The 23,541-nt window shown below is 50.8% G+C and overlaps 5 protein-coding genes and 2 non-coding genes across 7 annotated transcripts; 1 reads left to right on the top strand and 6 right to left on the bottom strand.

Moving 5' to 3' along the window:
- Positions 1-525: 525 nt before the first annotated feature.
- BO86DRAFT_395578 (DUF4419 domain-containing protein) lies at positions 526-1,671 on the bottom strand (the record flags this gene model as incomplete). Its single annotated transcript, XM_025673330.1, has 1 exon — positions 526-1,671. One exon carries the CDS (start codon positions 1,669-1,671, stop codon positions 526-528), a length of 1,146 nt encoding a protein of 381 aa, XP_025532026.1.
- Positions 1,672-2,159: 488 nt separating this feature from the next.
- BO86DRAFT_139764 (proline racemase family protein) lies at positions 2,160-4,086 on the bottom strand. Its single transcript, XM_025666184.1, has one exon. The coding sequence runs from the start codon at positions 3,607-3,609 to the stop codon at positions 2,536-2,538; it is 1,074 nt and encodes a 357-aa protein (XP_025532025.1). The 5' UTR covers positions 3,610-4,086; the 3' UTR covers positions 2,160-2,535.
- Positions 4,087-4,542: 456 nt separating this feature from the next.
- On the bottom strand, positions 4,543-6,541 carry BO86DRAFT_353721 (pepsin-like aspartic protease). The gene is made up of 3 exons (XM_025669542.1): positions 6,026-6,541; positions 5,676-5,973; positions 4,543-5,610 (listed from the first exon to the last, which is right to left on the bottom strand). The coding sequence occupies exons 1-3, from the start codon at positions 6,194-6,196 to the stop codon at positions 4,670-4,672; spliced, it is 1,410 nt and encodes a 469-aa protein (XP_025532024.1). The 5' UTR covers positions 6,197-6,541; the 3' UTR covers positions 4,543-4,669.
- Positions 6,542-12,524: 5,983 nt separating this feature from the next.
- Positions 12,525-12,629, bottom strand: BO86DRAFT_t35. Its single transcript has one exon. It is a non-coding gene; the product is annotated as a tRNA-Leu (tRNA).
- A 1,998-nt stretch (positions 12,630-14,627) lies between these two features.
- Positions 14,628-15,365, bottom strand: BO86DRAFT_395575 (uncharacterized protein; the record flags this gene model as incomplete). Its single annotated transcript, XM_025673329.1, has 1 exon — positions 14,628-15,365. One exon carries the CDS (start codon positions 15,363-15,365, stop codon positions 14,628-14,630), a length of 738 nt encoding a protein of 245 aa, XP_025532023.1.
- Positions 15,366-19,707: 4,342 nt separating this feature from the next.
- On the bottom strand, positions 19,708-21,804 carry BO86DRAFT_415631 (FAD/NAD(P)-binding domain-containing protein; the record flags this gene model as incomplete). Its single annotated transcript, XM_025674918.1, has 6 exons — positions 19,708-20,024; positions 20,089-20,529; positions 20,686-20,756; positions 20,907-21,033; positions 21,134-21,626; positions 21,700-21,804. The coding sequence occupies 6 exons, from the start codon at positions 21,802-21,804 to the stop codon at positions 19,708-19,710; spliced, it is 1,554 nt and encodes a 517-aa protein (XP_025532022.1).
- Positions 21,805-22,543: 739 nt separating this feature from the next.
- Positions 22,544-22,615, top strand: BO86DRAFT_t43. Its single transcript has one exon. It is a non-coding gene; the product is annotated as a tRNA-Arg (tRNA).
- The last annotated feature ends 926 nt before the right edge of the window (positions 22,616-23,541 follow it).

Genomic DNA, 23,541 nt, shown 5'->3' with positions numbered 1-23,541 from the left:
CTACCTCCAACCACAAAGAGATGAGTCGTAGCCCGCATAGAGCTGGAAGGTCTTCGCCAAGATTCCTTTTGATTAGGGCACCGGCTCGTCTTCCTGTCGGGTGATATGGGATCCTACTTAAACCAACGAAGTGTTTTTCAGACCAGAGGTGAAATTATAGTCATACAACTAGCCTACTAGAGGATGCCTCTCAATGTTGGAGAAGCTTGGGTGCTTGTCCACGCACGACACTTACCGTTAACCGCATTGGCAGACCCACAAAGAAAAGGGAAAATTTCCAATAGACTGAATAGACAGAGGTAACGGAATCGATGGATAACGATGTTGGTTATTCTACCAGGCAATGTTATTCTTATGAGAGTCTGTGATGACAGGATAAACAAAAGAAAGGATTGTAAGAAACCCAAAACGGGCAACTGGGTCCGAGATATAGAAGGGATAGGTGTTATGAAGGTAGCAACATCGTTGTCGTGAGTATCAGCTCACAAAATAGACTAGCTAGCTTGAAGAATCAAATACTCTCTCTTAACACTCCTTCTCCCCCTCCGACTTGTCTTTCTTGTGATACATCACCCAGCCCGCGACGGGTTGCAGAGAATCCAAGCCCGTAGTCTCGTCAGCGAGAGGCTCCTCTAGTGGCCGGCCACTGGATTTGGCATCAATCCCGATCATCCCCGCCACCATCACCGTGTCATAATCCACCCCGTTATCATTCACATGCACTGGCACCGAGGAGAATCCCGGGGGAATAGCCGACGTGTTGATGTAAGGATACCGTACGCCGTCAAGCTCACACTTAACCGCCCCCTTATGCAAACCCGTGTCAGGAATCAACTGACCCTGCGCACTCCAGAAGCAAAACGCCGTGACCCAGCCCGACAGAAAGTCCTCCCCACTCCCCGGAATAAACCGGTGTACACACCGACCCCAGAACTCCCGGGCCGCCGGGCCCGTCGGATCGTCAAAGCAAGCCACGAACCGGGTCAGCACCGGACGGAGCAGCGCCGCAAATCGCGCCGGCTCATCCCCCAAAGCGGGCAGCCGGTCCAGTTTCTCCACCAGCATCTCCCAGTCCTCCCGCTCGCCGAGCATGGTCACGCTGGGGATGCCGCAGAGCAGGAAGACCGATAGGCTGAAGTACTCCTGCATGCTCCCCATCAGCAGGATCGCTGCCACGACCCGGTCATTCTCGGTGGTGGTGCTGAAGTCAGGCATGACCCAGGCGCGCAGGTCCGGGTCCACCACGTTCTCCTGGATCGCGGTCGACAGGGCGAGCGCGATCGCGCCGAAGTCGACCGTGTCAATGGTCCCACCAGCGTATACTCTGAGTTGCTTGCGGCCCTCGTGGGTGACGAACTGGGAGCGGAGCTTCTCGGCGTTTGCGTTGATGTAGAAGGAGACCTGACTGAGGATCGCGAACCAGATGTCCTCGGGCCGAACGGTGAAGTCGTGATGGTGGCAGTAGGCTTCAAAGAGGGCGTCGACGAAGCCGTTGCTCGCACCGGTGACGTGATTGTTTTCTAAGGGGTGAGAGAAGCCGCTCCGGATGATGCGCTGGCTTTGCTTGTGTTCATCCTCGCAGGACTGCTCCAAGAGCATCTCGTCGCTCGTTACGCGCTCTCTGTGCCATTGTCGAGTGCTGTGGTCTGCGGTGTGGATCGTGACAGGCATCTCGAGATATGCTGAGAGCTTGACTGTGGAAGATGAATGTTCTGAAGTGATGGATGTAGGGTTGGATGTGTGTTGAGGGAGGACCGGTTCAAGAGAGATGTTGAGGGGCATAGATAAATACCGCAATGCTGTGGCTGATTCACTTCCACACTGTGTTCAGCCAGCCACTGAAAGACCACCCCCCCTGGTTCCTGACTGGCCATAGGAGCTCACCGCCTCAGCTGCCGCGTGTCTAGTGACTCAGTGAGCAACTGCGCTCCACTTGTAGGCTGTGGATAAGGTGGTTCCACCGGTCGATCTTTCCCAGATTGCCTGGAATCCACCACATGGGGCAATCTCCGGCTCGCCAGTGAACTCAGCATCTCATTTCTCTTTCTTGTTTGTTGTCCTGCCCCTCTTATTCTCTTCTCCCTGCTCTCTTTCTTTCGTCTCTTCCTTTCGCATGGGTGGTTTATGACGAAGGACAACCACTGGCCTTAAGCCACGGATACCTTTGATAAGACCATGTTCGCTGCTTGTCTATCCCTTATCCATCCTGTAAGCGGCTAATCTTATCGAATGGAGTAGAAGCATGGTCCCTGTGTGACCTACTTACTTCATCTGTTGCACCAGGTCTTGGTGCCCGGTTTTGTGATCTCTCTGATCATGTGATGAGCCTGTCCGAAATTGGTACCAGGATACAACAGTAGAAGTAATTGTACGTGATATGGGGTACAAAGCTCGTTTTATGTAAGATTCCGAGCTCTCAGATTGAAGGGCTAGTGTTGATACCTACATATGTACGTGGTATACCCCGCACCGCACCGCGGGGTAATCCTCACTCCGGATAGACTAACCCTCAATATCGGATCCCACCATTCACTATCAGTCCTCGGAAATTCGAGCATCATCCGCTACATGCCACTGATCTCCAACTCTGAAGCCCACTGGGAATGGGTCAGTGGGATCTAACCCCACCTGACGAAACCCGGTGATCCATGCACTGCCCTTGACAACCGGAAGCACCGCCTCGTACTGGCCCACCCGCGTGGTCCCCTCAATCCAGCACTCAAAGCTACTGCCGATGATGCTGCGGTGTTGAAATCTCTCCCCAACTTGCAGCTGGCCCCGCGCATGCATCACCGCCATGCGTGCCGAGCTCCCCGTTCCACAGGGACACCGGTCAAATCGCCCAGGTGACACCACCACCGTGTTCACAGCCGTCAAATCGCCCGTCGAAGCAGACCCAGTCAACGGCTCAGTGAACTCCAAGATACTGACCCCTCGGATCTGGGGGTTGTCCGGATGCACAGGCACGAAGTCACTCTGCTGCACAGCCTGCTTGATGCGCTCCCCGATCTCAATCAACTTCGGCCCATTGCGGTTCTCAATCTTCAACCCCCCCGCAATCTTCGTCGCATCAACAATGGCATAGATCATCCCACCCCAAGCAATATCCACAGACACCGTCCCCAACCCCGGGACCTCGACAGGAAGATCTAGAACAAAGACAAACGAGGGCACATTGTGGAACGCGACCGCAGTGCATTTGCCATTCGCGCAGTCGGCGGTGACGGCCACGGGGCCAGCAGCTGTATCCAATAGGAGCTCCGTCACAGGCTCCTGCATCGCCACCATGCCCGTGTCCAGCAGCACGGTGGTGGTGCAGATGAGATTGCCCCCGGACATGGGCGGGTACTCCTCGCTCTCCATGATGAGGAACCCCGCGTCGGCCTTGGGGTTGCACGGCGGCAGGACGAGGTTCATGCACATGGCCGGCCGGCCGCGGGGCTCGTTGAGCAGCAGCTGGCGAATGTGGTCCTCGTGGTCGCGGAAGTGCGCCAGCTTCTCGTACATGGTGCTGCAGTTGGGCGGGTCGAGCACGCCGCCCACGATCACGTCGCCAACTTCCCCGGCGCAGTGGCAGTCCACGATGCTGATGGTGCGTTTGAAATGCATGGCTGTCAAGATGATTTTTGTTTGGATGGTCCCATGATCTCTCAAGCGACAATGTGCGATTTATAGGAGGGTCGTCGCTATCATGCCCAGATGAGGGTGGCGGCTGCACTAACCCGCTTTCCCGGACCTGCAGTGCGGGGTGGGCTAGGCTTATCTAGAGATAACGCACACTGTAGGTACTGTACAATGCAGTTTTCCCCAAAGAAATCAACCTACTAGTGGCCTCGGGCTCCTCCTTTGGGTTCCTGGAGCTGTTCGGGCGAAGTGCAGACTTGTGGATTGGTTTGTCCGTGTGTTATATTCCATTGCCAAGCACCCGCCGCTCGTCTTGCCTCTCAATCCGACCGTTGGTGACACTTCTGGGAGCCTGTTGTTAATGAGGGACACGCACTGCTAGAGTAATAGATATTCAAGCATGCAGCACATCCAAGAACTCGCAGATTGTGTTCTGAGACGGATGCTTGGCTGGCCCTCGGCTTCCTTAGGGCTTCACTAGCCCCCCCGGCGGGTGCAGGGGTATTCTTTTCGACAGCGAGACAAGAGTAAGTTTATCAGTGAGAATGTGCTAATCTTCATAGTATTGGTATACTGTACATTAATCTCATTTGGTCATTTGATAATCGTCACTTAGCTTGTGTTGCAGTCGTCACAACCTTGTTTGAAAGGGAGCAGAGGGCGGGAATGGCCACGGTGCCTTAATCCTCGAACCACGGGTCGGAGATCGTCCGCTCGGGGGCCAGAGGGAGATAACCGGAACTACCTAGTCTTGCGAGTTATTCGCGGCAGCGATCATCTAGATGCGCATTACATGTCGGGCTACTAGCCTGTCGAACGCAGGAAACCGCGATTCTACGCTATACGTCGTACATACGATTCCATTGGAGCCCGGACAGTAGGCTAGTGGATGAGAGACTTCTTGGGAGGTTTCGTGGCAGTAAGCCTTTGCAATCATATTTGGAGAGAGTGTGGCTTATATACAAGTCGATACAGCTCATCATCATTACTACATATGAACAATATATACAGTGAGGGACACCCATTTACAAGGACAACCGAGCATCTACAACGCCAAGAGCAGGGCCACAAAGGACACACCCACCAGGAGGGAGGCGAAGTCAGTGCGCAACGCAGGGGCCCAGTTCTCCTTCTGATCGTCCGAGTCACTGTCACTGCCCTTGCCACTGCTCCCACTGCCGCTACCGCTCTTCCCCGTCGCGGTCGCGGTCGCGGCACTCGCAGTCTGCGTGTTCGGCGTCCCCGTCACCTGGGGCACGGCCGTGGCTCCCGTCCCAATCTCCAGAACATGGTCGGGCCCGGGGTTGGTGTTCGTCTTGGCGAGGTGGATCTCGTTGTTGGCGAGGTCGTAGACGACGTAGGCGCTGCGCAGGAAGGTATCGCCCAGCAGGTAGATGCCGCCGCTCGCGATCTCGCTCTCCGGGGCGATGCCGAGGGCACAGTACCCGAAGCTGGCTTCCAGGAGCATGTCGCTCAGGGGGATGGAGAGGTTGAAGCCGGCGAAGGCGAAGACGATCTCGTAGTCGCTCTTCCGGGCGGCGTCGCACTTCAGGACGGCCAGCCCCTGGCTCTCGTAGTACTCGCCGCCCACGGCGTCGATGATGTCCATGGCGGTGCCCGTGGGGAGGTAGGTCAGCGAGGTGCCGCTGTCCAGCACGCTGACGGCGGGGAAGGCGGTGTTGTTGACGCTGATCGATTTCCCGGCCTGGGTGACGTGCACGCCGCTCAGGTTGACCGCCAGCTCCGAGTACTCGCCTTGTTCGGCTTGGATGGGCAACGTGTGCAGGCTGCCGCTGTACTTGGCCGTGTTGATCCCGCCGAACAGGATCGTGCCCTCGCCCGCGTCGATGTCGTCCAGCCACAGGCTGTACGCCGCGGATTTGATGTAGCCCTGGTTCACGAGGGCCTCCGGCAGGTTCGCGTACCCCTCGTCGTTGCGGAGGTCGGCGTACTCGTTGCTGGCGTATCCGATGCCACATACGCCCTCTGTGTACGTGGTCAGTTGAATGGGAAACCAATAAAGAGGGAGCGGTCGCAGAGGGGCTACTCACGTTGAGTACTGCTCTCCTCAGCCAGACCAAACTGGAAGTCGGTCAGGGTTACGTTCCCGAAGGCGACGGTGTCGGTCACGTAGTCTCCAATGGCCCCGCTTCCGTCCACATACATGATGGCGAACTCGTCGTTGACAACGTTGAATGTGGAGGAAGAGGATGAATCGAAGACCCCATAGGGGTTGTCGGAACTCGAGTTGCCTGCGTTGACCCAGAGGTCGCTGCTGCCGGTGTCCAGAATCACTTCCACCGCCTGTGAGGGGGTGCCGAGGTTCAAAGTGATCGCATAATACGTTTCCTGGAGCGATTGTTAGAAAATCTACATCACACCGGCCAGTATGGGAGCTTACTTCGTTGTCGATATCTGTCTCCGGCGCTGATCGTTTGTGGCGAGCATGGCTCAAGCCCTGTCGCCGATGGATATCATATTGAACTGTAGCGGGCTGGGCGCGCTCGTGCAGAGTGAGAGCGCTTGTTGACTGCGCGAGACAGGCCAACGAAAGGAGAAGAGTGCTCCTCATGATCGACTGCTGGGTTGACTGGTAGGGTAGGCGATGGTGTCGATCGAGCTGGAGGGTGCAGACTGCAGAGATGCAAAGGATGCAGGGGGTTTTGAAGGGTGCGCCTGCGCCTGGTTTATCGCTTAGACTTCCACCAACGGTCCCTGAACTGGCACGCTTGAGTCTTGGAGCCCCGCTAAGTATGCCTGCCTAGTCACGAAACTAAGCCACAACAGTGATAAGAGGCCTTGGCTATGGGGCTATGTAACCTTGCACTTGAACCCTTCGACCCTTTCTCGACGATTTGACTTTGCAAGGTGGGACGATAAGGCGGAGGCTCTCGCTTGGCAGCCCACCAGATCCTCGGTCACTCGGTGGGTGAAGTTGGTGTTTACACTTGAGAAAGTTGACTGTAGACTCTAAGCCCTTTAGGGAGGCCGCAAGCAGCGACTAGCATTAGCGAAGCCTAGTCACTCATCGTAGTTTACTTAGTAAGTTGTTATGCGAGATGAGGTCAAGCATTTAGCGCCCTTTGACTCATTGCTGCCTGCCAAGTGGGGATCCACTGGATGTTCTTCCCCTTTTTCCTTCTTCCTTTCTCATGCAGTGCCGTGCCCAGAAATTCCAAGAGTGATGTGTTAAACGAGGCTGGACAACACAGCCGTGACGCGAGAGAACGTCACCGACTCACAGTTGACGGTTAAAAAGTCGACCGGGCCGGCTGCTGCCTTCTCCTATGTGCCAATGTGGAGAACCTTTCCCTGCGCCCGCCGCCCAGGGCCCCAGGCCGATATGATCAACGTCGGGAATCGAATCGAGAGAAACAAGAAAAAAACATTACGGCTGTGGCTTTTTCCTTCTCCCTGGTCGCCACCTGCTCGGAGTTCCGGAAGCTAACATCGATAGTCGTTGATGTCGCGGAGCCTCTATACCCAAGTGGGTAGAAAACTCTGACGGCATAGTGGGGTGTAAGCACCGATGAGCCAATGGCATCAGTCCCAATCCGGCCGATAAAGTGGATTGATTAAGGGGAAATTGCAAAGTTGGTTTGGGGATGTGATTTTATCCCCAAAATTCTTCCCAAGATGAAAAGGAACGGGGGTGGTGGTTTATCGGTGATTCGGTTTCGATGCAGGGACCTTCGCGATCGACGCACAGTGTGACAGCCAAGCAAGTCTCTCGGCGATATCCGTGGAGGCACTTCGGACCCTGATCCCTTTTGAGTAGGACGAACTGGAGTTCTTGGTGTTCAACCAAGCGGTGACTGCTGCACGGTCTATATGGAACGAATCTGTCACCTCGCTGGGTCGATAATCTCCCGCCCTTTGATGTGCATGCCAGTAATCCTGTAAATGTGCGATACAGAGACTGTATAGGGTCAAGTTGATGACCACAGTTTACATAGGCCCTTTTTAGCGGTTAAATAAGATATTTATTACCTACTAAGATCCCGGAGATTGCGAAGCCCCAGTGCATTCTTACTTGTTCCAAGAACTGGCGCCTTGAGTATTAGTATTAAAGCGCAACCCCGTTTTTATTGCGCTTGGGATAAGTCCATCAAACCGGCTCCAGCCAATCGAAGTGACGATGAAGATGTTGGGAACAAGACAGGGAAAGGATAATAAAGACACTGTGGCTTGATATTAGCATCTTTATCTGTTTTGATCCTCGGGCTCTTTCCTGACCACAAAGATATCAAAAGCCTAGGGAGTTTTCTTGAGAAGAAACGTAGTAGCTCTAATCAGATTCAGCCGTATTGAAAAGAAATGGGTAAAAGCCACCAAGAAGGTGAGAAACCACGAGCAAGAGTTGTTCTGCCATGGACAAGAGATGCACGATCAGATGCACGGTTTTCTTGTTTATTTCCGCTTTGGGAAAGCTTCACGTGTGACGGATTAGGAAAGGCTTGTCGGCATCATGGATGCCTGAGGGATCCGACCACTTCATTTGAAGCGATTCACCAACAGAGTTCACACGCAGATCACTCAGTTTCAAGCACCAGAGGTTCTTCAATGCCCATCCCTGGGCGTCATGAGTATTCAAAAGGCCTATATAGCTGCCAGAAGTGACGATCTATGTTTAACATCCTCATCATGGCCATCATCATCAATTATTTCTGGCCTGTACTGAAAGCAAGGAAGTATCAGCCCAACTGTTTGTAATAACATACTGTAGACTATACTGTAGCTACTCAAGTCTATGGTATCTTCTAAAGAAGAAATCTTCTTCTCCAATGATTCCTTGGAATTGTACAAAGACTCTCATTAGTCTCATATCAACTTGCCATCTGCATTTCTCCTCTTATCTCTTCTTCTTTTCTATTTATTCTTCTCGATCTCCTTCTCAAAAACTTCTTCTTCCGCATGCAGAAGGTTTCTCGCTGCAAGAAGTATCATCAAGATTAGTGAAGATGTATAGACCGTAGGGATCATTTTGCAGTAACTGCGCTACGGAAGGCCATACAAGCTTTCTTTGCCCAGAACTTCCTTGTCGATATTGCCACAGCAAAGGACATGTCATTCGAAACTGTTCACAGTGCCCTGTCTGCCCAAGTTGCGGGCTGAGAGGGCATGATCCCAAATGCCCACAACGCAGAAGAAATCAATATTTACGCGACCAAGATCCACCTGAGCGGTCATCAAGGCCGCAAGGAACATCCCAGCCAGGACCACGAAGTCGTTTGTTTCCAGAAAGCTTCCCGAGTCGATCGCAGCCAACCCCAGCTAAGGGAAGAAGTTCAAGTGCATCAAATGCAATGAGTCCCAGTCCTCTCGGACTATAGCCTTCCCACTATCTCGTGTGGAGGGTCATATCAAAGATCACTAACCAGTTTCTCTTTCCTGCTACCAGAACTCGTCCGTCATCTGCCCCGAGATCAAGTTTCCGCCGATCAAGGAAACCTTGGCCCACTTGCTAGAACCCTTACCGAAATAGAGAGACCAGAGCTTCGTCATATTCCATACAAGGATTCGATTTCGGCCATAGGAACAATCGATAAATACGTCGATATCTTGGAAAACGCTCTTTACCCGGCAATAATACAGTTCGAGAACAAGGTCGTGACTACAGAGATGTAGGAGAAAGTTACCTTTCCGCGATAAAAGTTTGTACCAACAAAATGTAGGTTGCATACAGTCCGTTAAAAGCAGGCTTTGACAGAAGAATGGCAGCGTGGGCAATGGCTACCTTAGCTTTGTCACCGATGACCGCAACGCAGATTATTGGCGCCCATATGTAGGGCAATCGGAGAACCCCAAGAACCGGGTCATGCAGCACCTTGTGGCTATTATTAAGCGAGACGATAGTACGCTGCACTCTCATATAGTGGCAAAGGGGGATGGACACCGCGCGATTAACTTCATTAAACTATGGACTCCGGTCTGGCCGGACCATATCAGTTGCCATATCCCTATGGTCTTTGCTAGTATTCTGGAGATGTTCTTATGCAGATGCTTCCAGTCTCTGGCGCCAGGAATTCTGGAAGAATACTTCGGCAAGGCAGAATACGCAACAGTTGGCTTAAAACGTTGTCCCACCTCTGCTCCAAGGAATCTCACTTGCCCCTAATGTAAGACACAGATGCTCACTGCAGCTTGAGGGTTCACCAGACCTTGAGATTAGGGCATAGCCTACTTATCGGTCAAAGCGACGGGGAGGAATCCAGCCCCTACTACTCCGGACTGGAAATGCTCCCAAGCGTCAGGAGTATGTAAGATCTTGACTAAGGGGGCAAGAGATCAGCTTGAGATGCCGGATTTGAGCCCGCTAGACACCACGGCCCTACGGACCAACCCATTTCACATAGACTACTGTCTAAGAGCCGTGAAAGGTGCTTTTAGAGATCCCCGAGAGGTTGTGAAGCCTCGAGGTACTCTCGACGCCCTGGTCGGAATTGTTCTAGACCAACACAGCTATCTCAGGGAGGACCAACCACCGTTGAATGGCGCGTTCGGGGAGTGTACCGCCACTTGGGGCCTCCAATTTTTACTCCAGAGAATTCGCTCATTTGGTCCTTTACTTTCACCCAGGAGATAATCAAGCTCTCGATACCTTTCTCCTTCAAGCGGATGCGGCCAGACGAAGTTGATATCATACCCCAGGCAAACAAGAATCTCATTCAAGCAAGCAATCTACGGATCATCATTTTCTGTGATGCTGAAGTGGCACGGTTCCTAAGGCCAGGGACACCGATCCACCTTAAATTCAGAGGAATTAATGTGACAGCCTTTGCTGAGATCGAAAAGAATTGCATAAGGCGGGTTTATATCCACGCACCAAGGCCACTGTCAATGTTATGGGCAAACACTGGACGACAGGTGGTTCAATGGTGTGAGATCTTCAGGTTCAGTGCGATCGTGGCAGGGCTTAGTACTGCAAATACGACATTCTACGAGAGAGCACTCGTGGGACGACAGATAATAAAACTTTATTGCAATGAAAGAGACGAATACGGCAAGTAGAAGACGACCGCAGACTCGACCGATCCTGGTATTCTCGCCTGGTTGGATCGCAAGGGCTTTCGGACAAGAGCTGCGCTCGAGCGATTTGAGGCCATTGGAGGGTCGTTTGCTGCATCTCTCTACTTACTTTGGATATGCTTACCGCGACGACCTCAGGGAAAAGCCATGTCAACCATCAGTCACACGCCAAACAAGAAGAAGATAAATGGTCCACGAGTCTTTTCTGAGGAGAAGGTCCAGGCAATGAAGGTTCTCTACGCCGAGATACAGGAAACGTGGCGTGAGGAAGCTCCGTTTTAAATCCCTCAGGCCCAGGTAGCGTGCTAGATGTCGAGGACCTCAGCGACGAGGAACTCGCCGAGGCAATTACAGCGGGCGAAAGGGATGACCTTGAAGCCACAGGGTTGACCGTGTCTTCCCAGAGCAGAAGGGCTCAGGTTGAGGTCACACGAGTATCCAGAAGTGCCATTGAGACCAGTAACGAAAAGCAGGCGTCTGGAGCGCAGCGAAGTTATGGAGAGCTAACAAAACAAGAGATCCAGACACAGGTGAGCCTCCTGACCGGGCGTCGTTACCTAGGGAATGACTGGTGGTCCGGCCATAAGAAGAAAGAGGAGCGCAAGCTATATGGCATGAGGTTATACATTCATACTGTGAATCGAATCATGGTTGAAGGCTTCTACACCAGGGACAATGAGGATGGTATCACAGTCCAAGCCGAGCTCGCTCCGCTTGGAGAAAGGCATCCCAAAGCCTTTGTTTCCCCTAAAACAACGAACGACCCAGCATCCCGTTTGGCTTTCCGAGTGACTTTAAAGGATGAGAAGGGGGAACAAAAGGTTCTTCATCCGACAGTGTCAACAAACTCTCTGGAAGCTATATTCAAGATCAATAGCTTGGTCGACTGGCTAGATGGTGCCACAATTCATGATCTAAAAGCCCGACGCAGACGGCACATTTACATCCACCCAAGCAATAAGAATGTTGAATCTTCCTGGGCGGTGGTTATATCCTGGATGACGGTTCACGGGTCAAGTCAGTGCCACCTAGTACAGCAAAACGTACAAAGCGTCCAGCGACGAGCCCGAGCCCGCGCAGCCCCGTGGTAAGAAAGTCTCAGAATAGGCTCGCTGCCATGCCTCCGCCTAGCAAAAGAAAGCACTGTATCTGAGTCTTAATACTACTGCTGTTCTCTGTCACCGGTACAGTCAATAATTACTGCTGTTCTGTAAATACAATTCTGTCCAAGTGCCCTCACCATATAACATGCGGATTATCAATTAGGGGTATAAGCAACTTTGTAGCACATTTGTAAGCATCTCCCCAAGCACATTCTCATAAGGCCTAAAGAGTTTCAGTTTATTCTGCCGGCGGAATATGAAGCAAAATACTGAAGACGGTAGGGATTGTGTGTATCCTCTATAATGATTGATATAGGCACCAGCAATCGTTCCCACACAACCGGCAATAGTATTCCAAACATTTGTATACAGTGCTTACATGAGAAATTATTAGGGGATTTTAGGGCTGAGGGTAATTTGACTAGGGTTCTATATCAAAGTCTCTTTTAATTTTTTTTTTTCAAGGATTTTTCCAATACTTATTTTGTGTATAGTAACGTAAAGCAGAGGAAGCCGGAAAGCATACTTGAAGCTCTACTGCTGACTTGGAGAGGACTGGTTGTATTAGAAGGCCTGCTGGTGCTGATATCAATTACCATAGAGGATAGCGACTGGTATCCGCTGGAAACTATTTCTTGGGGTGGCCTGAGCATGGGGAACGCAGACTTCAGGATTGAATATTGGACTGTTTTGCTGATGAGCTGGTGCAAACCAGGCGGGGAAGATATACTGCCGGCAAGATACGAAGGCGGTAAGTGAAAAAAACAATGGTAAGACAGGGGTTCGAACCCTGGAGACTCTCGTCATTGGGTTTCTTAAGGTGTTAAGCAACATTTCTTAAGGCCAACGCCTTAACCACTCGGCCACCTTACCATTTTAATCAATCTTTATCTTATTTTATAATCTTATGTTATTTCGATCAGAGTACCATTTTTAGCCTACTGTCATGACCTATCATTCACTTATTATACTTTAATCAGTCTGCTTTTAGCTGTAGCCTATGTGTTTGTTACATTTAGATTTAGCTACACAGTACTGGGGCATAGTCTGCTTATTAAAATTTATAATACTTATCTGGGCGGGCCTTGTACCCACCCAAATGTTATACTGTTAGATAGTTAAGGCACCTGCCCTGCTATCCTAAGCCTCAGCAACTGTGAATAGGACCTATTGTTCTCTGAAGGCCTTGCCCCTTGAAATAAGCTTGCTATATCTTATACCATTGTTAACCCTTAATATGATACCAATATTATACATAACATCATTATCTCATAAGTCAAATTTGCCTAGTTAGGTAATATCTAGCTGATTAATGGTTTTGATTCAACCATAGATACAGCCTAAATCTTTTTATTGTTCCTGGAAGGTCAGCTCTATTCATGTCAATGATGCATCTGGTTTACAGTCTGAGCCCTGCCCCAATCTCATCCACATTCAAGCTGCGGATTGCATCTCTTTCTCTTTTTGTTCTTGAGTACTCTGCCTTGCAATCACTGGGGGATCCTCCACATACCCGGTCAGGAAGCCGATCAAGGTGAGCATGTGAGAAGAAGTGAGTGGCGCCAACAGCAGGTGGCTGGAATCTGCAACCTCACCATAAGTGCCATCCAGGTGATTAGAATTAATGACAAGGATAAGCAACATCACAATGAATATCTACAGCAGATCAATTTGTAATTGGCCGTCAGGGTCTGCCAGGCGTTGAGACCAGGCTAGGAGATACAGAGCAAGGTCACCGCCATATTCATTGCTATCAATGGAAGGTCCAAGCATAACATGATCTGGTACAACCAAGAGAGGTCAAACATAGGCTCAGTCTTTGTAGGTCTGGAACTTACGCCATTGTGATGGCGACCCAGACTCAGCTGGCGTCATCTGAGGGGCACCTTGACACTCGACAGGAGCACTATGACAATACCTGGCATGGCATGGATTGCTGTCAACTCTGCTCCTGCTCTCTGCTACCATCAAAGACATGAAATGAAGTCCATTCACCATGCCAGCCAGAAAGCACAAATTGACCTGGCGATGGTCAATGTATCCATCCCTGCACTCCTAAGTGGCGGCCCTCCTAGGGGAGTCCGACCTGTATTTTCGCTTTCACTCGAAGGACGATGACTTCGCGCTTCACACCTATGACATAAATATCATGGGCTGATTCAGCTGTCCTAATGATGAATGCGGTTCGACTGGGTGGTCTAGCAAGAAGATCGCGATCACCATTCGGATGTATCCTGAAGCCAGATACAATGCGCGTGTGTATCACCAGCGCTGCCAGGAATGCAAGCGGCTCAGCCAGTCGATCCTCGATGACTCGTACGCGGAGCGGGTCGCATATCGCTTGAAGAAATGGAGTGGAATCAAGATGGAGGTCCCGGTGTATGGTGGGGAGAGTAACGGTCCCCACATCAGGTCCCTGTGTGAGGGCTGCAAAGCTGGACACTGCTCTGAGGAAAGATGGTATTGATGAAAGAGAAAAGGCCTTGGGTTTTGTATGTTTATAGGGTTTGTGTTAGATGCTCATTTGTGTCTATTCATATTTCGGCCAAGGGAAATTGATACCTCTGCTGTCGACAGCTGTGTTATTAAGCATTATATCTAGGATATGGCTAGTTCACCACACTTATCACTCAGAGGGCATTAGTCACTATTGAGCTCTCACGCCTCAAAGTGGCCAACAGGGGCGACAGGATGGTTGGAACTGGCCATCCAGTAAGCATACACTGTCGCACGTCCAATCGCTTACAGTACTAGTTTACCCCTGTGAATACTATCGCGACCAGCACAAGATTAGAAAAAAGATATGTTGAAGAGCCTACTATTGGATTATCCTAAAGAAAACCCTCTAACAAAACAGGAGATTATCAATCCCTACACGGGCCAAAAGTCTGCCCGAACCTGCAGGGCCACCTGCTTCAGGCCATCCCCATCGTCCGCCGTCATGATGGCGCTATAAATCATTTCGTAAGCAGAGTGCATCAGAGTTACATCGAAGCCCTCCTCCGTGAGTTCCTCCAAGAGGAGGGGCTCGATACATTCCTCCCCGAACTGCCGGATGAGCGTCCGCCCCCAGTCTGCAGTCAGATACCGCGCGAGCATCGACTGGAGGCAATGGACGGGGGCGAGCATGCGCACGGGGTACCGCTCGTGCCGGAAGGCTCCCGGAAGCCGGTGATCGGTGGCCAGGATCAGATCGCGCCGCGCCAGGTGGTCGAAGATGACGCGGTGGCCGATCGCGCGATTGCCGGGGAGCGCCCAGCGCATGGGGAACACGCGCACGTCAAAGTGGGTATGCTCCCCGTTGATGTTGACTGTGTCGAGGTGGAAGACCCTCTCGGGGTGGGACCTCTCAGGGATCCGGTAGTAGCTGCAGCGATCATTGCCAGTCACGGGCACAAAGCCCGCGGTGAGCAGGTTGTTGACTGCCCGGGTCATATCAGCATCTTGGACGACGAAGTCAATGTTGTTGCAGGAGAATTTCGCACCGTAGACAACAAAGGCCAGTTGACCCCAAAGGATATGATGGATGCCGGCGCGGTCGAGCACGGAGGATACGTGACCGGCGGTGGCTTCGGCTACTGGAAGGTCGGGGTCTGTTGCGTTCGACATTTTGTGGTGGATCTACGTGTGGTGATGGTTCCTAACTGTTTAAATATGATTCTCAGGCCCAAGTGGTGAGAGTGAAGATAGTCATGCAATTCGGCATTGGGAGTCTTTTATATTTATTGAGAAAGAAGAAACGAACGGAGTGATCCGGTCATTCGCGGCAATTGTCGAGAAACCCAACATCGTGAGCGAAATACAAAGGGGATACTTACAGCAAAGAAGACCATGATCTGTTCGTAGCACAGGAGTGTTCCCCTGTCTCTTTGTTAGGATTCTCGCGAGGTTCAATCTATACAGGCAAATCTCTACGAAGACCGGCATAGCATCATTGTATGGTTCCATGGGCTAGCAATAAGATATAAGCAGATTACAGACTCAAAAACAAAGTATTGGAACTTATATTTGACATTTGTGCCCAAATTAAAACACCAAGAAAGAGGAAAAGACATAAAGTGGTGTGGTTGTTCATGCATCTGTTTATAGTGTGGTACCTGACGCGACAACATCTCGCCCTATGCAAAATATCTTCATTGCTTAGCTTCGGTTCTCTCATTCGAATATATGTGGAACAGGTCAGGTCAGGTACATACTGGTTGTCTTTAAATGTGTTTGACAAACAATCCCTTCGTTGTAGCGGTGGGGTCAGTATCCTTGTAGAACCGCGGTGGAAGCTACCCAGAAACGATGTCAGAGCCTTGAGACGGGCATACTAAAGAAAAGCTGCACAGTACTGTACCTGATATGATATTTGCGATCAATTGACCAGCCACTTTGATGCCTCGTTCATGCAGTGTCGGTGCTTTGGCCGCAATCTTTCAGGAGCTTTTTGGTGCGACCTTTCGCCAAGGACAAGGGAGTGGATCCGGTGTTAGCAGGAAGATGGGGGTCGGCATTCGCAGCGAGTAACATTTCAATGATCTTCAAGTCAGGAGCGGATTTATTCAGTATCGCCAGGAAGAGAGGTGACCGGCCAAGTTGACATTGAGAGTTGACGTCAACACCCTCCGCGGCAAGCAGAAGCTCCACGATCGCTCTGCGATCGGCCTTCACTGCTTTTGATAATGGCGTCTCCTGCGAATCATCCTTGCTGTTTGGGTCAGCACTGGCGGCCAGTAGCAACTGAACCACTTCTTTGTGGCCACGCTGTGCAGCCACCGCGAGGGGTACCGTGCCATCAGCCAAGCTTTGACATTCAAGATCCACAGCTCGTGTTCTGAGCAAAGCATCGACTACTTCGTTGTGTCCGTGATAGGACGCCTCCCACAGTGGTGAGTGTCCCGTTGCGTGTTCCTTCGGGTCGGGGTCCGCGCCAGCGGCCAGGAGCCGATTGACTGCCCCCTTGTGCCCTTCTTCTGCCGCTGCATATAGCGGTGTGAAGCCGTAAGTGTCCTGAGGATCAGGGTCCACGCCGTTCTTGGCAAGTAGCAAGCTTATCAGCGATTCTTCACCAAAGAACGCCAGATAGTAGAGTGGCGTCTGTCCTTCGTCATCGGGGCAGTTCGCGTCTATCCCAGGTGCGGTGAGCAGCATTCTGGAGATCGCTTCCTGCTCCCACGCGGTAGCTCTCCGCAGTGCCGTGCTACCATGGGGACACGTTGCGTTGATGTCAAGACGGGGTGTTTCGAGCAGCAGTTTGACTATGTCTTCATAGCCAAATTCGGCCGCCCACACCAGCGCTGGTGTTGAATGCCTAGAATCCTTCGCATTCAGATTCAAGTTGCTTATCGTGATCAGCCGCTTGACTATATCATATCTTCCATTCCGTGCAGCATTCACGAATGCCTTTTCCGCGATCGGAAGCGTCTTGTTGTCTGGTAGAGATGTAGACCGTACTTCAAGTGATTTCTGCGCAGTGGATTCCAGTCCGTTATCTGACGCCCAGATCAACGCCGAACCTTCGCAGTGTCTCCAGTCAAAACGGTAGAGGCACGGGTTTAGTTGGCGATAGAAACGTTTGGATGTCTGAGCGAGAGCGTTTATGTCTTTGGCTGCGTTCATCTGGTCTGCGATGGACAAGACTATCTCGGGTGGGAGCTTGGTCAACATCTTCGATGATTGGCTTGATGGGGATCTAATGTATGAACTTGTGTTGATAGAATCAGAATTCTCGAGACAGAATAATGAAGCTTCAAGGAGGTGTGAGATGTTCTGGTAAAGATTCAGGAAGAAGAGAACTCATGAAGGATATTTGTAGTTTGGATTACAAGAGATGACGGGATAATCATTATCCAGCGCCGGTGAGCGACTATGATATATCGCAACCATAAGTCCGGCTGCAGTGAATATTCTAGCTGCAGTGAATATATTGGAAGTACTTGTAGTCATATCTGGAAACAATCACGTGATGCAATGATATTCTGGGAAGAAGATAGACAGCCTCCTCTTCTGTGGTGAACGACGTTCCTTACAATGAATGATAGAGTACCGGTATCATCTGTGCCATACAAAGGGCTGTACTGGTTTGCACCCGAAAATTGACCGACATCTATCCTCCAAGCTCATCGAGGACGACCTTGAACCATGAATCTGAATGAGAAGAACAAGCTAACATGACAGCATCCCTAATACCCTGCTACAAGACACTATCCATCGCTTCTCTCGCCGCCCATCATATTACCCTAGTTTTCTCCAGTGCCATTGCATGACCCGCCATCAACTCCAACTGTGCCCTCCGAAACCTCCATCGCAGAACCGAGCACCCATGCTTTCTGCCCGCCTGTCCACAGGGGCGCTTATGCGGTTACTCGGCCCCCTTCCACTGCTGGCACCAATGATAGATAACCTTTGCACATTCTGCAATTTAGATAGTTGTCACTGGTACCAGTTATTCAATGACAACATCTCTGGTCTCCTTACTATCGCCCTCCAGCGCCTCCGTTGTCCCGACAAAATACCCCGTGTCTAGACATTACACCAGCAAGATCGAGATTGCGAAGCCGCTGTTCCAAAAGATCACTCACTTGCGCTGGATTTCTGTTTTCAATGTGCTTTCGTCAACCTTGAGGCTTTTCTCCAGCTGAGCACAAATGCAGGAAAGAAGAGAATCGGGCCGAGGCCGTGCTGATAGATTTGCTCCTCCTTGACTCAATCGCCAGCTGCACCAAACTATTTGATCACACAGAAGTCGGGCTGGAAATCCACTAGAAGATTTTAGATTAGGTTGACCCATATTCGAAAGCTGTAGTTGATGTTTTTAGTCGGCCACAAAGAGAGGCCTTTGTGAAGGCGCTTGTTGGTCAAGACAATTGCCTCCTTTGTACTCCATACAAAGCCCAAGGCAACGACGGAGGAGAGCACTCAGCTTTCTCTTGCAAAATAAAATTTGGCTCAAAGCAAACTTACAGAGATAAGAGTACGCCTTTTGTTGAGGGACATTGCAGCTTTGATTCATCTAGACGGAGTAACAATCGACTCTTGGTGAGACCCACACATATCAATTACCCCAACCTCAGCATTTGGTCCATCACCACCTTACTCCCTACCTCGCCTACTCATCAAGTCCTTCCTCCTACTCAGAGCAATCCACTAAGAAGAAGGCGAGATCAACCTCCCCACAAAGTCAACATGTCTAACCAGTGCATCCATGAGTTGCCGGTCCCCCCACAGGACTTGGACAAACATGGTTTGCCCATCTTCGAAGCTTTTCTTCTGGATCACATCCTCAAGTTCCGCACCAATAATCCCCAGCTGATGACCCAGTTCGGCTTCATCCGCAGCGGCTCCTGGGTGCGCTTCTACCGAGAATTCACGCCAGAGGAAAAACATCAACACGGGAAAGACGGAATGCAGTTGTTTCAAAAGTGTGATCTCAAGACCAATGATGTACAATCCACGTTTCACTTGGAGCAGAATCGAGAGGACATTGACGACTATGTGTACGAGGTGATGATGCCTTGGCTGAGGACGTCGGAGGTGACGATCAAGCCGGCGGGTACTGAAACGGTATGGCATTGGGAGAAATAAGGTGTGGGTGTTGATCGCAACTATTGGTGAGTCTGTAGAGAGCAAATGGTCCTGGCCTCATTCGGAGGCAGAGCCGTTCTCGCTAAGCTAATGTAAAAATCCTTGGTCATGATTTTGTTTTTGTTCCATAATTTGACGGCCCGGACGCACGTATACTGTACCTATAATGACTGCCTGAAATGTGACACACGTTATTCGGCACTTTTAGGGAGACAAAGGAAGAGATACCATATCGGTCTTAACGTGTTCGAAATGTCTGGCCAATTGAATACAATATATCGTGGAACAGGAACAGTATCGATGCCTTACTCACATCTGCGCCTCAGACATGATGTGAAATAGTCATCTAGGACAGCATGTCCTTCAAGAGACGCAATGATGCCTATGTGGCCATCTGGCGAAGAATGACCAGTGCGCCATGGTGGATATCCACTCCAAACTGCTCATACGCATCCTGCACAGCCGAGCCATCATACAGCCTCATTTCAGAATGACATTTAACTGACGATGGAAGACAACTCCAATCTCTGGGGCATTGCTCGGACGGGTAGATAACAAATTGTTCGATCACATCTCCCGGGAAGTGAGGAAGCAGCGCCTCACCAATCCAGTGTAGAGCTCGCGCAGATACGCCATCAGAGCTCAGGAAGTCTGATGAGGCTAGACACAGGACCCGAAAGCGGCCATTGGAAAACATCTCTAAGGCCGTCTTAGCAGGGCGAATGCCCATTTCCATGACAAGACTGGGTGTTGAGGTACATACCATCGTGTAGATCGCAATATTCTCCATCTGCGTATCTTTTCAGTCGGACATTCGGTAGTCTGGTCCCAGGCGTAAGAGCCAGCAGACATGATCCTGAAAAGGAGATCGCCTGTCCTGCTTTTATCGTGAGGATGCTTTCCGAGTATTCAATACCACATCCGCTAGAGAACGCATTTATCCTGCGACGACAACCCAGGATGCTATTGACTCCAGAAGTTGATCTATCTTCGCACAAGGACATCTCCTTCGCGGCGGCAAACTTCGCTGCGTACTGCCTATCAAACTCAATCAATTGCTGAGCGATGGGAAACCGCTCGCAGTGATAAGTCTTCAATATCTCATCCTGCTGGAGTGAGTCCAGAGAAACCGGAGTCAGTCCCATGATGGAATAGGCGAGTTTCCATCCCAGGTTGTAGGCATCCATCATGGAAAAATTCATTCCTTGGCCGGCCTGCAGAAAATACGATTGAATAACAAGTTAGCTACCACATTTCAAGCCGAGCTTCTTATTCTGATCGTACGTGCCATTGGGCTGTGGGTATGAGAAGCTGGGTTCATATCAGCAATTAGCCAGCCACAGGGAAGAGAGCTACATACCGTCTCCCACGAGAAAGATCTTGCCGATGTCATCGGCGTCTGAAACCACATACTGCTTCAAGATGCGCTGGCTAACCTGATAGCAAGACCGTCATTCGACCGCCGCCCTTAAACCCAGATGAAACGGACCTAAAACGCGACAGGCTTGTTCAAATATGGCATTCGAGTTCGCGCGGTCTCACAATGACAATCCGCATTCACCTGCATATTCGAATCCGCACAGCTCGCAAGGCATGCGCACATACAGACGAGTCAAATATTCTCCACTTGCATTTCGCTCCCTGGGAATCACGAACACCGTACCGTGCCTGGACCTAATCAAGCTGCGTCTCCGTATATCCGGGAAATCTGTGTCCACCACAAGGTCCAATGAATGCGCCCCAGACCTCGTCCGGGCCATTTCCTTCCAGCTCCAGACCCACGGCTCGCCGCACGGCGGAATGCGCACCGTCCGCTCCCACCAGATACTTACTCCGAAGCGTCTTCACGACGCCGTCGCATTCCACCTTTGCCACCACCGGAAACTCAACATCACCGGCAGAGTCGATATACGCGTCCACGAGCCTGCTTCGACGCTGTACCACAGTCGCATAATACTGAATCAGTCCTGCCTCGTGGATCTGCTCCACCTTACCCTGGTGGATAGTGACTACGTGCGGGTAGCGAGATGATGGCGTCGTCGTGCGCGCTAGAGACGACCGCTGGATGGTGCCGTCAATCGCGGACGGTTCCCAGATTGCGAATTTCGATAGATGGCGGCCATCGTCAAGAAGTGAACCCGCCAGGCCGAGTGACCGAAGTACCTCCAGCGTCTGGGGCTGGAGCCCGTCCGCATGGCCATTTTGCACGCGGTTTGCTTTCGCGTCGATGCACAGCACGGACTCGGCTGTGAGACCATACCGGGCAAGCAAGAAGGTCATCATTAGACCTGCTGGGCCGGCCTGCATGGACTATCAGCTGGAAATCCTAGTGCATGCATGCTTGGGGGAAAGATAGGGTTGATCGGCGGCTTACCCCAATAACAATCACTTCGAATCTATCATCTCGGGTGATTGCCTTCGGCTTGGGGGAAATTCGAGGCAGAGGAAGTCCCACGAATGGAAATAACCCGGTACTCATGGCCAATTCATGAGGAAGGGGTCTAGCGACGATTTCAACAAAGTACTGGCTCTGCGTATATTCGAGAGAAAGAACTATTCGGAGGTATTACTAGATCGACCTTGACTCGTCTCATGGGGATTGACTAGAGCATCATGCCACGTTTCCCCACAATTTGACATCTTCTAGAATTACTTTGATCTCAGTCTTTTATCTTCCATTCTCACAATGAGGATGAGTTCTGGGTTTATTGAGGAAGCGCAATCCGAGCGCCCGGGGCGGGCTCTTTGTCTCCTCTCGGAGAAAGACAAAAAGCCAGATCATCTTCTGCTGCGACTGGCAGCCACTAAAGCTTGATGCCATGATCAATGTACCAGAAGGAACAAGGTCGTGCTAATAGAGCTCGGAACTTGGTATCAAGGGTGTTCGAGCTAAAATACTCATTTTCTCCATGAAGGGATGACAACTGAGGTTTGTGCAGTGGGTTTCAGGGCTTCGGATACGGCGGCAGAATATATAATCACTCTTTTGAGAGGAGTCCCAAGAAAGCAACGCAAGACAATTAGATTTTGCTGCTAAGTATACTGTATCAGAGTGAGCGAGTGAGTCTCAATTTTTATCTCCACTTATTCTCCTGACTTGTTGATAACGTGACTCTGGGCGAATTCGAAAAGATCGAGCAGTGAAGATCATACCGTCCGGCTCGATATTCCTTTGCTTTGGAATCTATTTTACTCAAACCTGCAGTTTCTTAACAGCTGGCCTGCTGGCCCAATGGTAAGGCGCTTGACTACGAATCAAGAGATTGCAGGTTCGAGCCCTGCGTAGGTCAATTCTTTTTTGTCCTCGTTTTGTCAGTCTCTAGACCGTCTGGTTCCGAGAGTTAATACCCACTGTGCCATTCAGGCAATGCGCTCAATTGTAACAACGACAAAACCCTCCTCACTACGGTTCAGTGCAAGCTGCCATATAAGCTTTCCGTCGAGAAAGTACGACTTGGACTTCGACCCATGAAACCCCTTAGACATATAATCTTCAAACAAAAGTTACTCGAGAATCCTTGGGGTTGGTGCTGGAATTGATATAGGCTGAGCCGACTGTGCAGCAGGTACCTTATCGATCCGCACACCCAGTGGGCAACGTAACCGAGGCAAATGACAACCATATCTCTTGTATCAATTGCGGCGGCATTGTGCCCTCCTTTTCGTATCACGAGGTGGAGGCGATGGGCTGAGTGCTTACATTCGTACGGCGGCCGAAGAGAACCAGTACACTGGCACGGGCCCCGACTGAACATCGAGGTAATGACTTCCAAACCCAGTGGAATTGCTATTATTTGTAGAATCTCTTGGTGCTGAAACAAGACACAAAAAGTCAGTAAGGACTTTTGTGGAATGGTTAGCGGAACGCTATCAAAAGGTATGGCATAGTCTACGTGGACAGTTGATACATACGACCACAGGGTGTGGAAAACAGGGCTTCCCGTCCGCTCAGCCGTACTTAAGCCACACGCCGGGAGGTTAGTAGTTGGGTGGGTGACCACCAGCGAATCCCTTCTGTTGTATGTTTTTGGTCGTCTTTTTTCTTTTTTTCCCTACACATCTGTATAAAGCTTCTGCCACGCGCAAGCACTTATACATAGCTTTTTTTTTCTTGTATAAAAGAAGAAACAACAGATCGAGGGTGGCGGGTGACCATTGGCAAAGAATTGCGTTGACCATTCTCCTCACCATTCGGAAATCACGGAAATTGCCTAAA

Source organism: Aspergillus japonicus (assembly GCF_003184785.1).
Source record: "Aspergillus japonicus CBS 114.51 unplaced genomic scaffold BO86scaffold_4, whole genome shotgun sequence".
NCBI lineage: Eukaryota > Fungi > Ascomycota > Eurotiomycetes > Eurotiales > Aspergillaceae > Aspergillus > Aspergillus japonicus.
This window is presented reverse-complemented; position numbering and strand designations above follow the sequence as displayed.

What these genes read in the sequence shown, in the direction of transcription:
- BO86DRAFT_353721 (XM_025669542.1), bottom strand. Translation starts at nt 6,196, where the DNA reads ATGAGGAGCACTCTTCTCCTTTCGTTGGCCTGTCTCGCGCAGTCAACA. An exon ending in AGACAGATATCGACAACGAA is followed by an intron (nt 5,974 to 6,025) that starts GTAAGCTCCCAT and finishes CAATCGCTCCAG; the next exon opens with GAAACGTATTATGCGATCAC. An exon ending in TGAGGAGAGCAGTACTCAAC is followed by an intron (nt 5,611 to 5,675) that starts GTGAGTAGCCCC and finishes CCACGTACACAG; the next exon opens with AGGGCGTATGTGGCATCGGA.
- BO86DRAFT_139764 (XM_025666184.1), bottom strand. Translation starts at nt 3,609, where the DNA reads ATGCATTTCAAACGCACCATCAGCATCGTGGACTGCCACTGCGCCGGG.